General features: G+C 40.0%; 1 protein-coding gene across 1 annotated transcript in view; it reads left to right on the top strand.

Moving 5' to 3' along the window:
* LOC146868417 (uncharacterized) overlaps positions 1–15018 on the top strand; it is a 65519-nt gene extending 50501 nt beyond the window's left edge. Inside the window, exon 3 of the mRNA XM_085615439.1 lies at positions 12721–15018. Coding sequence (XP_085471565.1) covers positions 12721–12740 — 20 coding nt within the window. The 3' untranslated portion in view covers positions 12741–15018. The remainder of the gene's footprint in view (positions 1–12720) is intronic.
* The last annotated feature ends 1105 nt before the right edge of the window (positions 15019–16123 follow it).

Here is a 16123-nt window from a genome sequence, read left to right as displayed (position 1 = left end):
TCTTAATTCTTTCAGAAAATACGTCTGTCTTTCTTCTTTGGCATAGCAGACAACATCATCTTGGACACCAATCCAAATACAGGGTTGAGGAACAAGTCCTCCTTCAATCCATCCCCACATTTGGTCCCCTCAGAAGTATCCATTTTTGAAAAAGCGGTCTTTATGGATATTGAATCACTGAAAGTCCAAGCAAAGCACCCTTTCTTTAACTTTTCCAAGAAAGATATGGATTGTCTGAAATTCTTGGGGTCCGACAAGGAAATTGTCATGCAATCAGGAGATAAGGGTGGCACAACGGTGATCTTAGATTCCAACAATTACCAGGAAGAATGCCTTAGACAATTGAGAGATATGAAATATTACAGGATCTTGTAGAGGGACCCTACACCTAGATAACAGAGAACCATAAGTGCTCTGGTAGAAAGAGGAAGGGATACTGTATGGATTACAAAAGGTGAGTCTGAATTTTTAATTAACACCCATTGAGGATGCACTATTTCTATATCTTACCTAAGATTCATAAACCAAAAAGATCGCCCCCAGGAAGACCTATTGTCTCAGGAATTGTATCACTCCTTTAGCCTCTTTCTCAATTTGTTGATTGATTTCTCAGACCATTGGTAGCTGATATGCCTTCTTACCTACAGGATATCAAACATGTACTTTCTTTCCTTACTGATGTTCAGTTTGATCATCATATACACTATTTCGTGTCCTATGAAGCTGAATCACTCTATGCAAAATTCACACAAGAGGACACTCTACAGACAGACAGTTGATGGATGTTGCAACAGATGAAACAAGATGATCTGACCCCTACATCCTTTGTCATGGATTGTGCATCCACACCCATGAAGGAGAATCTTTTCTGTTTCCAAGACCAAATTCAACTGGCAAGTTATTAGGACTTCGATGGGCAGTACATTTGCTCCAAGCATGGCAAATCTTTATATGCATTGTTTTGAGATCACCTGCTTCTATCCAGCTGGCAATCCCTTCCAGACGAACCTCAAATTATGTAACAGATATATAAATGGCATCATGATCATCTGAGAGGGTGAACTTACAACGCTGAATACCTTTTCCGAGTGGGTCAGCACTAGTAAGAACAATCTCAAATTCACCTGTGACTACAGCTAGGTTTCACTTCCCTTTTTAGACCTGCTACTATATCCCAAGGATGGCAGCATATTTTCAGAACTGTATAAGAAACCTACGGCTAGAAATTTTTTACTATCTTATAACAGCTTCCAACCACATGCACTTCATAACAACCTTCCAATGGGACAGTTCCTCAAAATTAGAAGGAACTGTACAGAACTTGAGAAGTTCTCAAAAAGTTGCAGCGGAATTGAGTGACAGTATCCACAGGACCTCATCCAAACAGCTGCTAAAGATCTAGAAACAACCATAGAGAGGCTCTTCTGGAAACATTTCCCAATTGTACTTCAGATAAACTAGTATGCGTTAGCGCATTCAGTCATCTGACTGCCTCTGTAAAAAAGGGCATTATTAAAAACTGGCACCTTCTCAATACAGGTGAAGGTAAACTTGAGAAACTGTTGTTTACCTTGAAATGGAGCAAGAATATCAGAGATATAGTTGTTCACACAAGACCACTACTTACATCCGAGAGAGAAAGTCAAGACACGGTATGGTCCTTACCTCCAGTTAAAGGACATTTCTCGTATGGTTCCTGTTCCGTCTGTCATCTGACACAAGCTCTGAGCCAGATAGGCCTGGGATTAAGGAACCAGTGGGAGCTGCACAAGCACATTAATTGTAACACTAGTGGGGTACCTCATCACCTGTCCTAGAAAACTTGAATATGTGGGCATGAGTGGTTGAACAGTGCAACTCCGTTAGATGCAAAAAATCTAACACAAAATTGAACAGACACTCCCTAATGTCTGGACACACTGATGAAGACATCAAATGAGTGATTATAGTTCAACCCTACTACACTAGCCGTATGGGTAATCTAGAGACACTGCTGTTCCAGAGGGAATAACATTGGAGTTTCAGACTCAAATGCCACTCACAGGGACTGAACGACGACATTACATGGACTGCCTTAGAATGACCATTGGTCTAGCACACTGATATAAAGACTTGGCTACCTTCATGGGCTTGTATATAATACAGCCTAGACTGACGTTCACACCTTTGTATTTTGTTTTTTTTTGGTTTATTTGTTTGCAATGCGGTGGTTCACTGCCAGAATATCGACCACAAAAATATAGCTGTAAAGAATATCGAGTGAAATATAGAAAACAAAAATATCAACTGCCTATACTTAAAAAGGTAATTACAAAAATATCGTAAAAAATATATAGTTTACAATAATATAGTTGTACTAAATATCGATTAAAAAAATATATTATTTAAAATATTAATATAAACATAAATTAAATACTAACTTTAATTTATAAATAAATATAATTAAATGTATATTTTATCAATTACAGCAAATACACTTCCTTTCAAGAATGTAAACACACATATATAAATATATATGAAGTAAAGCCGTCCAGCGGATACAATCTCGCTCTGACAAATAGACGAAGCGAACCCGTTGAATGGTGCAAAGTGATTTATTTGATGCCCGACACCATCACCACCATGACGCGTTTCAGCCCACATGGGGTCTTGTTCACATGACACGGAAGAGGAAGTACATTGTTATTTAAAGTGCAAAGTGCATGACGTCCTGCCTAGGAATCAGTAAACATGGAAAACATCTTGAACAAATGCCATTGGAAGTTCAAATCCTGACTACGAATATGTGTAAAATACAGTAGTTAGAGACAGCCACCTATCAATGTCTTATGTTAAATAATCACACTAGACAAACAGTAAATAGATTAATTGGAATAAATATCTAAAAATCTAAAACCACATCAATATTTAAATATATAAATACATAAATATATAAATAAATAAATAAATGCATAAATAGATAAATAGCTGTGTTTGAATACAGTACTGATGTAAACCTGTTATTTTTTAAAGATGACTGATATTATGGCATAAATTAATATTGGTCATACTAGCACCTTGGTGGAGAGTTCTAAGTGAAAAAATGTAAATACAATTATTCTATAAGAACATCTCTTAGCCATATCTTGAATATGTGCATTTCACAGGATGTCTTCTGACCTTTCCATGTTAATTTAAGGGGAAGACACTTAAGCCCATGTGGGCCTTCTAATGTTCAACCCCAGAATAAATCAGGATTTGTATGTGCAAATGTAGGCAGAAAGCGAAAAATAATAAAGTGCAAACCCGGTGTGAAAATCAGTCCGACTTTCATTACATAAATATTGCTGAAAACATTAAAAGGAGACATGAGGCAGTCAAAGTATGCTTGTGATTCTGAATCGCCTAGTGAAGATGGGTGTAAAAATCTTCACTAGCATTAAGTCCATTTGGGGCTTTGCAATTTAATAAGATAATGTGCCTTGTCTCAAGTTTACGCAATTGCGCATCACGATCCCCACCCCTTCTCTGAGGTGGGACTGAGTCAATCACAAAATACTTTGGCATGCTTTTCCTCAAAATGTCTGGCCATAGGATATGTGGTGTCGCCGTTGGTAATGGCACGTATGTGCTGGAGTATTCTCTTGTGGACCTGAAGCTTGGTGCTCCCTACATACCGCAGGCCACAAGGACACTCCAGCACATACATCGTGTATTCAGTTTTGCAGGTCAGTTTGTTTGGTATGCGAGTAGGTGTACTACTAAGGGGAGTCAAATATTCAGTTTTACTCAGCCCATATCTACAAGCTTTACACACTGAACATCTGAGGAAACCCTTACTACTATTCAGCCATGAGCTGTTGATTCTAACCTCTGGGCTGCTAGAGACTGAGAGGTTACTCATAGATTTAGCCTTCCTGTAGGTAATACTAGGGGAATGGGACAAATGTTTACCCAATACAGGATCCCTAGCGATCAGTGCCCACTTCTTGTTCACAATTTTACGAATACTCTGATGCTGATTGTTATAGGTTGGAATTAAACGGGTTTCATTTTGCTCTGTTTGCTCTTTCTCTTTTGTATCATTTTTATACGGTGTTGCCAACCAACTGTCGGAATTGTTGGCTTTCCAAATTGCCTTATCTAACATCTCCGGGAGATAACCTCTTCTCAGAAATCTTTCCCTGCAATCAATCTGAGCCTCGATACAGTCCTGATCAGTGCTAAAGATTCTTCTAATGCGGAGCATTTCCCCGTACGGTATGCTTCTGATCAAGTGTGCTGGATGATGACTCGAGGCATGCAATAAAGCATTACCGGCTGTTGGTTTTCAATACAATTTAGTTTGTAATTCATTGTGCTGTATGTAGATTTCCACATCAAGAAAACATATTGCACTATTACTGATCTGGCTTGTAAACTTTAAATTCAAATCGTTTTTGTTAAGGTTCACAATGAACTGCAAAGCATCACTCATGGTTCCGTTCCAAATGATGAGAAGGTCATCTATATACCTGAACCATTTCACCACTTTGTTGGACATAATGTCTGAAAAGGTAGGTATGAGGACCTGTTCCTCCCAGTACCCCATATGTAGGCAGGCGTAACTTGGTGAAAAACAGGCCCCCATAGCCACACCCCTAACCTGTTGGAATACTTGGTTAGAGAACAAAAAGAAATTATTTTCCAAGCATGATTTGATCATAGATAATAACATTTTGTTATGTTCACAAAAATGTATAGATCGCATGTTTTGATAATACTCTATTGCTCTCAGCCCATCTCTGTGATGAATACTGGTATACAGGGATGATACATCCAAAGAAATTAGGAGATAACCAGTTTGCCAATGAACTCCTTGCAATTTCTGCAATAAGTCACCAGTATCTAATATAAACCACGGGAGTTTTTTTACATGTTCTTGCAGAAAAAAGTCCACATACTTGCTCATGTTCTCCATGATATTATTACACGCAGAAATAATGGGACGCCCAGGTGGTTTCACAATATCTTTGTGGATCTTGGGGATGAAATAGATTATAGGCATCAAAGGATGTTCAATTTTCAAAATCTATATTCATCCATTGTGATTAGTCCCATACTTCTCCATGCCATCAAATTGGTATAAAGCAAGTTCCATGACAATTTGACCTCCGCCATAGTTGTTCTTTTATAGCACTCTCTATAATTGAGTTGTCCGAGGGCCTCCTCCATGTACATTTCCCTCGGCCATAGCACCACATTCCCACCTTTATCTGATTGGCGGATGATCACATTAACATTCATTTGCAATTTTTTGACCAATTGATGGTATATGAAGTCATGATATTGGTATCTCTTATTGGTATTAGTCTCCTTGATATGTAACAGTCTGAGATCATGGGCGACCTTGTCATGGAACATGTCAATGTTGCCCTTTATCATCAAGGAGCAAAAAGTAGATTTCGGTTTGAACGGGGTGGATGCTGTTATGATTCTCTGTCCCAAAACAGAATTACTCATTGACTGTGTATTCTCAGCCTGCATTTGAAGTAGATCATTAAGCAAGTCCGCATCACCTGCTGTTAAAGCTGGAGAGCTTAAATTAGGTAACACTGGCGGTGTGATATGGTCGGGTCTATGTAACAAGTGAAACGTGCGCAATTTTAATTTGGGAACATACTTGTAAAAGTCATCCCGGGTCCCTGCATAGTCAAAGTTATATATATATATATATATATATATATATATATATATATATATATATATATATATATATATATATATATATATATATATATATATATATATATATATATATATATATATATATATATATATATATATATATATATATATATATATATATATATATATATATAATTATACATGTATAACAAACATAAATAAACTAATATTTTAATTAATAATATAATATAAAAAATCTTAAATAGAATAATATTATCAAAAATATATGTAGACATATTTAAATATGCTAAAAACATAAAATATTTAAAAAAAGAAAATCAATTTAATTTGAAATAAAAATTAAACAACACACACATTTTACAATTTAAGACAAAATAAGTTACAAAAAAAAGATTGCAAATTGTTATTATAATAAATCAAACACAATTATATAAATTACAACATATAATAAATTATTGCAAACTAAAATAAATACATGTACATTTCCCACCACATTAAAAAGAAAACATTTTTTATACTAAATAAATATACAAATAATTACTCCCACTATTCTCACTACACTGAACACAACAATAAGATGTATAATTAACCAAAATAAATTAATATTCCTGCTCCAGTCAGTGCAACTGTAGGGAAAGTTTGTGAATTACAGAGGTTACAAATTTAATATTCCCACTCCAGTTACTGCAACTGTAGGGAAACAGTTGGATTGCCGAGCGGAAAAATGTTATAATCCCACTCCAGTCAGTGCAACAATAGGGAAAGTATTGGATTGCAGAGGGGTAAAATGTACTACTCCCACTCCAGTCAGTGCAACTGTAGGGAAAGTGTATGGATTTTTGAGGTGTAAAATTTACTATTCTCGCTCCAGTCAGCGCAACAGTAGGGAAAGTGTTGGATTGGGGAGGGGAGAAATGTAATATTCTCACTCCAGTCAGTGCAACTGTTCGGAAATTGTTGGATCACGGAGGGGAACATTTTTATATTCCCACTCCAGTCAGTGCAACAGTAGGGAAAGTGTTGGATTGCGGTGGGGTAAAATTTACTATTCCCACTCCAGTCAGTGCAACTGTAGAAAAAGTGTTAGATTGTGGAGAAGTAAAATGTACTACTCTCACTTCAGTCTGTGAAACATTAAAAACAAGTAAAATATTTTAAACAAAATCAAATCATTTTAAAACAGTAAATAAGTTAAAAAATATGTTGAATACAAAATAGAAATATATTTAATAATTAAAATGTAAAATTAATTTACTTCCCTCCCCATTCCCCTACAAAACCCACAACCCACATCTAAATTTCAAATAATGCAGTTGAACAATTAACATAATTATCAATTCAGCACATATTATTTATGAAAATCTAAATCCATTAAAATTAATTAACTTGCCACCCTTTACCTTAATAAGCTCCACAACCCCACCCTAAAATAAAAATTTAAAAAATAACACAATTAAATTAATTCATTTACAATTAAATAATTATTAGTATTTCACAAGTAACTACCAAATAAAATAAAACAGTTTACTCCCCACCATTTACCCCTATAAACACCACAACACAAACCTAAAAAACATTTTATTAAACAATTAACAAAATTAATTATCAATTAATTAATTAATATTAATTAACAAATAATTATTGCTAAATAAATAGCTTCCCACTCTTTATCCCTATAAACCCCACTATCCCTAAAGAAATTAATTACACAATTAACATAATTAATCATCAATTAATTAATATTAATTAACTAATTGTGAATACATTGAAAATAAATTACTTCCCACCCTTTACCCCTATAACCCTACAACCAACACCTAAAAAAAAACAAATTACACAATTAACATAATTAGTTATTGTTATTAATTAATTGAAAATACATTACTTCCCACCCTTTAGTACTAGCACCCCACAACCCACACCAGAAACAATAAATTACACAATTAACATAATTAATTATCAATTAATTATTATTAATTAACAACTAATTATTAATTAATTAAAAAAATACATTACTTCCCACCCTTTACTACTATAACCCCACAACGGACATCAGAAACAATTAATTACACAATTAACATAATTCATTATCAATTCATTATTATTAATAAATTAATAATTAATTAAAAATAAATCACTTCCCACCCTTTACCACCATAAACATCATAACCCACAAAAAATATTCACTTAAAAAAATTAACACAATTAACAAAATTAAATATCAATTAAATAAATTAATTAATTGAAAAGTCATTGATTTATTATAATTAAATTACTTCCCATCCTTTACCCCTATAAACCCACAACCCGCTACAGAACTAAAAAACGCAAAATTTTATTAAATTACATTTCATAAAATGTAACTAATATAGTAAGAAACATAAACAATAATTAAACAAAAAAATTATGTCAGATACATATAAAATGTATACTAAAAAAAACAATATTTTAAACAACTATATTTTACTAATGATATTAATGAATTCCATATTTTTTAAATCGGTATTACTTACCATCAAATCGATATTCTTGACAACGATATTCTTGCACTCGGTATTTCTCACTCAATATTAATGTAGTTCGTATTTTTTGCCTCAATATTCTGTCTCATTATCAGTTTACACAGGGGTCAGTACATTTTAACGAAACATATTTCAGGGACTTTCTGTAATCCATCTGATGTTTCACTAACTGTATATTTCCCCCTTCATAAAGTGTGGGCTCCTCAAACTAGTTGGTCCTTTGACTCCAGAAACTCCCCATTGAAGACTTGGACTTTGATTACCATGAGCCCGTGTGCTATAACCGCGATGTTGTTTTCGGCATCCAGTACAATTTTTAATACTACACTTCCAATGACACTAGGAGCACCTGCTCCACTTCGGCAATCAGGATGGCTGCTTCATAAAGACGCACCCGACTTCATTATTTCAGTCTCACCGGGCACGCCATTCATGGGACCACACAGATGGCTCGAAGGTATATGGGTCCGACGGGAATCCTCATTTAAATTTTTTGTTGCTGTAAATTGTAGCATCCTAGACCGGTCTTCGGTCATAGTCAGCCCTGCATTACGGTGTGTTCTCCTTAGAGCAATCTGCCTTCGCGGTCACTGATTAGGCTTTAGATTTTCCCTGAAAACGGAGGACTACTTTCTTGGCACTGTCTGAGTGTTTTAAATGCATATTGGGGGGCAGCTTTACAAGCCCTTTGCAACACTTTTGCTCCGCCATTGCGGCGTAAACAATGCGTCCAATTTACAACGTGATGAATCTAGGGAGATGTGTCACATTGTAAAGCCCTGCGTCACGTTATACCTGCGTCAAGTTTAATATATGCAGGGTAGGCGTTCCCACGCAGAAAAGCCTCATAGAAGTGACGCAGGTAAATCTAGAAGATTTAACTGCGCCACTTCTAGGTTGCCACTGCATCAAAACCTTACGCCGGCTTATAGCAGGCATAAGGAGTGACGCTGTACAATGAGAATAGGCCTCCCCATGAATTGCTGGAGTTGCATCGTGCTTGCGACATGACTCCAGCAATGTGTAAATTTTGGGCCAACAGATGCGTCACAATTCTGACGCATCTGTCAATCCTGGTGCACCATATTGTAAATACAGCGCAACCATGGTGGCGCAAGGGTTCCGCAGGCTGGTGCAGGGAAACTGACGCATCGCTGCAGATGAGTCAGTTTCTTGTAAATCTGTCCCGAAGTGTGGATTTCTGTCCCACGGTGTGAGGTACATTTTTGAAGGCATGAGCATCTTTACTATTGACAAAGGTGCTCATACATACATACCATATGAATAATTATTTTCTGGAGTGTTGGCAAATATATACATACACTATCTGAACAGGACCTTTGTCTGCCCCCTTCCCACTGAGAGGTTGATATAGGTTCATACAAAGCGATCCTCTTGGATTATACTGCAGCTTCGCTACTACTGTGTATGCATATCTAGTGCCCCCCTCAGTCCCTTATTACATGTATTGAATGATCCCTTTAGATGTTATTCCTTTTTAGTCTTCTATCACACAGCTCTGCATGTAAGGCAGCCTTTTGATGCTTGAGAGTGAGCAGACCATTTATGTTATGAGTACCCCTCACTCTTCCTTTAACACTAGAGTGTACATTAGTGGTGGGAACTGGATTCAGTCCTCTCACCTTCCTACACAAAAACAGTCCTGAGAGGCATATTCCTCTATCTATGTGTACAGCAAAACGCAGCACACAAACAATAAGGGAGTAACAAGGATACATAAAGATATTCCTCCTATTACGCCTCTGCTTGGAAGGGTATCATTTTGGTGCATTCCCAGGTTTACCAGTTCTGGTAAATCTGGGAATACTGTAAAAACCATGAGAGTTGCATGAGAACACACACGCAACGCCCATGGAATGCCTTTCAAGGGCAGAGTAAGGCAACAAAGCGATTTGCGCTGTGTGTATTACTCCAGATTTATGGAGTCACTCAGGGCCATGCAAAGTAGCCTTGCATGGCTTCATAAATCTGACTTAAGGTTTGTGTTGTAAGAGCGATGCAAACCAGCTCGTAAATAGGTTCCGTAAAGTATTTGCTTCCTGCTGTAGACAGAAGTACTTACCTTGGCCCATCAACTGGGAATATTAACACCATTTGATTTCACCTTTCCTACACTTCAATGTAGCAATCAACAGCTATGAGGGGACCACATCATGCTTGGTAGGACTGCATTGCCCCCAGTGTGCAACATTTGTAGACCCATTAGGAGAGAAAACTTGTTTAAGTTCAATTTGCAATTTATTCAACATGGTAAATGTACTTGTGGTAAATGTGGCAAATCCATAACTGTGCTAAGAATGATCAGGTTTCAGATTGACAATTCTGGTGGCCCTTCACATGGGCCAATATTTCCAACATCCTGGAGTATTGGTTTAGCTTTTCTATTAAACATCTTTTTATTGCCATTTAGGCAACAACATATAGGGCCACATTACGATGTCGGTCAGAGTTACCTCTGACCGACACCTTCACGGGACCTACTGACCTCCGGTGGCTGTACACCAGCCATGACATAAGCTCCCATAGGGTAATGGGGGGAGGGGGGGTTGTTGAAAACCCTACACCCTGTGACAGGCACCCCAGTGGCCCCATTAATTTTTAATGACATATTGACAACGCTAAAGTGTTTATGCTGAAATCCCATATTTCTTTCCATTTACGACCATCGAATGGTCCAGAGTCTCTCTGTTGACCACCCATGACAAAAGCTTAAACTTTTCAGCCAGGAATGATTGCCGAAGTGTCACTAGGCTCAAGGCTCTATATTTGCCTGTGGTTTCAATTGGGGGCAGGGTGTTTCTCCTGCATGTTCTCGCCGGTACAGTTAGGGGCAGGGTGTTTCTCCTGCGTGGCCTCACCAGTAGGGTCAAGGTTTTTCTCGTGTGCAGTCTCACCAGTAGGGGCAGGCTGTTTCTCCTGCGTGGTCTCCCATGGCTTGGCAGTTCGGGCTGGACTGTTCCCATGAGGCACAGGGTCAGACTGATTTGCATATGGCCATGTCTGAACTGGGGTGGCAGAGTGGGCTAAAGAACGGTGATGGATCAAACCCAGATCTGTTGACTGGGTGTGAGTGTTTGATTGGTTCTGATGCTCCGTCCATCACCACCCCCATTTGTACCGCTTTGTTCGCCATAAGTTAGCAGGGTATGCTCAGACGTGAGTCCCTTGCTCACTTTGCCACTGGATTCAAGCAAGCCTGGTTGAAGACGGCTGAAATGCCAGAAACCGGTCCTAGGAAGCTTGTTTCCGGTCCAGGGAAGGCATGGCTTGGCAGTTTGGGCTGGACTGTTCCCATGAGGCACAGGGTCAGACTGATTTGCATATGGCCATGTCTGAACTGGGGTGGCAGAGTGGGCTAAAGAACGGTGATGGATAAAACCCAGATCTGTTGACTGGGTGTGAGTGTTTGATTGGTTCTGATGCTCCGTCCATCACCACCCCCTTTTGTACCGCTTTGTTCGCCATAAGTTGGCAGGGTATGCTCAGACGTGAGTCCCTTGCTCACTTTGCCACTGGATTCAAGCAAGCCTGGCTGAAGACGGCTGAAATGCCAGACACCGGTCCTAGGAAGCTTGTTTCCGGTCCAGGGAAGGCATGGCTTGGTAGTTCGGGCTGGACTGTTCCCATGAGGCACAGGGTCAGACTGATTTGCATATGGCCATGTCTGAACTGGGGTGGCAGAGTGGGCTAAAGAACGGTGATGGATCAAACCCAGATCTGTTGACTGGGTGTGAGTGTTTGATTGGTTCTGATGCTCCGTCCATCACCACCCCCTTTTGTACCGCTTTGTTCGTCATAAGTTGGTAGGGTATGCTCAGATGTGAGTCCCTTGCTCACTTTGCCACCGGATTCAAGCAAGCCTGGCTGAAGATGGCTGAAATGCCAGAAACCGGTCCTAGGAAGCTTGTTTCCGGTCCAGGGAAGGCATGGCTTGGCAGTTCGGGCCGGACTGTTCCCATGAGGCACAGGGTCAGACTGATTTGCATATGGCCCTGTCTGAACTGGGGTGGTAGAGTGGGCTAAAGAACGGTGATGTATCAAACCCAGATCTGTTGACTGGGTGTGAGTGTTTGATTGGTTCTGATGCTCCGTCCATCACCACCCCCTTTTGTACCGCTTTGCTCGCCAGTAGGGTCACGGGGCAGTCCTCATTTTGTTTAGTCAGCAATGTTTCCATCCAAGCGTCCAGTGTCTCTTGATCTCCCTCTATTATCCTGTCCCCCAGTCACCATGCTTTTCTGACTCAGTGTTCTACTTAAGTTCTAAAGGCAAACTGAACTTTTTCAATGAATGGGACGTCACACCGGCTGTGGAGCATTGTTAGTAGTTTTCTCCACCCTCCTCCTGCTGACGCAGCAGCCTTGCTGTCAGCCTACACCCAAACCACAAGGCCACGCAGACAACTGCAGTATTGTGTTCACGTATTAATGCAGTGTGTATGTGAATCATTCTGAATGCTATGTTGTGCATTGAAAATATGCTAATAAGTAAACTTCACTTGTTTGTTTAGGACCCAGGAGTTTTCTCTGAACGGTTTGCACAAGAACTGGTCCTTCGGAAGAGGAGGCAAGCTTCACTGGCAGAGTTGGAGGCTGGGACACTTACTACACCGAATGATGGAGAGCACGTGATCTTGTCATGAAGAAGCATGCAACAATTCGTACTTGCAAGGGTTATCATCATTGATTTTATTGACAACCGTTATTCTCTGTCGAAACACTGAAAACAATATATATACACACACCGAACCTAGACCGGTCCATAGACAAAATGAGCAAATACTCCCTAGGCCAACCACCCTCTGCTGTGAAGCTGATGATTTCATGTCAGTGGCACAGATTCCCTACTTCAGTTATCAGTTCTAACTAATCTTTAGCCATTGTGGCCCATCACCAAGCAGCACGTTTGGCACTGTTTATTCTCTGGTACCACACCAGTAGCAGCTTATTGTAGGCCTGCTCCCAACTCACCGGCCCCTGCAGAGCACTTGATATGTCCTCTAATCCAATTAGGACGGTTGTGGCTTACCTCGTCGCACTCCAAGTCCTTCCACGTCGCAGGCACCTCACTCCCCGGGCTAACCCTTCCGAACGAAACCCCAAATAAGCAGAAACATCCTGAAGTATGGGAGAGACGCTCTGCGAATAGGAGCTCCACTCCTAAACTAGTTCAAAAGAATGTTAATTCATTCAAATACGTCCAAACGAGTCCATCAATACTTAAAAAAAGCAGGCACTCAGGGGTAGACCGAGTGACATTCTTTATTTTATCTCATAATGTGGAAGAGAAACACAACCAAAATTGATGTGTCAGAGTGTTTGAAAGGCCTGGGTGCCCTGAGCAGAGTGAAACTCATATTACACTTTGAGCCTGATTCACAACGGTAAGTTTGCGTTCTTTTGGTATTCACAAACTACGGTTTAATAGTACGTTTACAACAGCGGAGAGTCCGCAGTCAAGGTGGAGAACTCTGCACACACAATGATATGACAGGCCCTCTGTCTACACGGTCACTTAGCATTACAGGATGACTTAGTAACCTCAACAGGGACTGTGAAATGTACTAAAAGAAGCAAAATACCGATCGGAGGTTATCAGTTGCGAGGAAATTGCATTATTTTGAAGAGTAAGAGAATAAAACACATCTAATTATTCTCTTTGTATAAAATGAGTTCCGATTATAGCATAACCTGGGCCCTGTGGCTCATTATGCCTTAATATTATAATGACAAAGTATCATAAATAGTACCAGAAGAGAAGAAAGTGTGCAGCAGTGTTTCTACCCACCCTGTGATGTGCACGAGCATCAGGTCTACAAGACTTGGAAGCCGGACAGCTTCACAATTCCTGCACGCTGGTAAAATATAGTGGAGTCTACCATAGCACAAATAAAGGGGCCAACTTTTGTTTGGTAAAAAAAAAATGGTTATTGTTCCCAACCGTCTGCAGTATTTATAGTGCATGGACACTCTGCTCTACGCATACATGGAGGAAAACACACAGGTCTTGTGGATCAGACAGCCAAGCCGACCCCCACTCAGAGCCGGCTTTAGCGCAGGTGGCGCCCAGGGCGACAATCACTTTTGGCACGCCCCATGACCGCCTCCTTGGTTTCTCTCACTACCACCAGGTAAAATTGCCCCTCATCTCTCCATTTATAAGATATTGCTCAACACAGTGCCCCCCCTGAGGTCATCGCCCTCACTCCATAGGTCTGCGCCCAATGCGGCTGCACTAGTCCCACTGCCCTAAAGCCAGCCCTGCCCCCAGTTTACAAAACCACAGCAAGATCATCTAAAAGGAGTCAAATAGATTGCTGCAAGGGCATGTGGGAGTAAACCTCATCCTGCAGAGAACCAGTCTAGGCTCCGGCCTGAGTGGGGACATCACGCAGCAGCAGATCATCTTCGTGATTCGAGGTCTTGAATGTCAATTTGTCCTTCATTGATGCTACTGGTTGCCACAATTGACACAGTAGCAAGTACAAGAAGTGCAGCTTGCACTGTCACAGTGGCTGATAGTGCAAGGAGTGGGCAGCAGGCGGTGATGTGAGCTCTACGGCCCACATCTAGCAAAGCCTTCTGTGTGGTTGTGGGGAGCAATGACAGCTCCCCTGTGCATCTTCGATAGAGCGGCACTCTTTAGAGGTAGCAGGGGTAGCCATTTTAGGAAGATTTTGTCTTGGCCCTATTTTTAAAGTGGTAAGATGGCACAATGAGCTGAACACTTGCTTTTGTGATCTGTAGGCCATGAGCTTATTACACAACAAGGCCATCTATGAGGTCAGCAAATTGATTACTAATTAACTGGATAATAGTGACACTTGCTATTTATAACTCTTACAAATGACGGATATGTGCTATGATGCACTGTGCATAAAATAAATGATTGGGTATTAACGCTTCTTGGATAAATTCAAGCCCTGACAGGAGAATTTTCAGCGAATAGAGTAACATTCAGAGGAAGTGTTGCTTTCTTGGTGTTTCTTATTATTTGCATGGCCGCCCTTGGTCACTCCTTAGAATTTCCCACAATGCTCCATTTTTAATATGCGACCATACTGCTTTGCATGTACCACCCATTCATCCACCTACTTGTTCATGTACATTCACAATCTACGTGTGCACATTTTGCAGAAGTAAGGCTTAATGATGCACACATGCAGCATACCTGAATGCAAGAACATTGTTTCAGTTCTACTTTTTCTCATAATGTTCATTTTGCTCACATGCAACTTGCACACTTCTCCTGTGTAGAGCCTGTCTAAGGCAAGGCATCCCTTTGAGGTCAGTCGTAGAGTTCCATTCAACTCTTAATTGAGAGAAACAAAGAAACCCAATGGTCTTAAGTATATCTAGTTGGTCATTCAAAACACTCCATTTTCTGAAGAAAGTGCTGAATTCGGAGAGGAATCGATATGGGGTATTGTCTCCACCCCAGACTTAATATGGTGGAGGAAATTCCACAGAAGGAGTCCTGTGCTGATTCAGTGCTTCCATCAGAAATCAGAGGATTTCCCAATTCAAAGAGCAAAGCTACATCTCCATCACACTCCTTAGTAGTGGCTTAGACTATCGTGAAACGCAAATGATGAGGCCGTGACCTCCAGTGCAATCGTAGTAGCAAAACCAATGAAGACAACATTATATACCTCAGTTGTATCTACAAGGTTCTATACAGCAGCAAAGACAGTACTCACATCTCCCTCTTTGTGGGGGACTAAAAACACTACACCACACTACATATGTGCAATAATTATTCACTAAATACTTCATTGACACCCATCCACCTAGCCCAATAAAGGTGCCACGAATCCTGGGGTCTCAGGCCTACTTCCTAACACAAAGGCCTCATTATGAGGTCCCTGGAGTTATGCCTGGTAAACCCATCCAGCTACCGATACCAGGAACATT

This window comes from Triturus cristatus, chromosome 1_2 (assembly GCF_964204655.1).
Source record: "Triturus cristatus chromosome 1_2, aTriCri1.1, whole genome shotgun sequence".
Lineage (NCBI taxonomy): Eukaryota > Metazoa > Chordata > Amphibia > Caudata > Salamandridae > Triturus > Triturus cristatus.
This window is presented reverse-complemented; position numbering and strand designations above follow the sequence as displayed.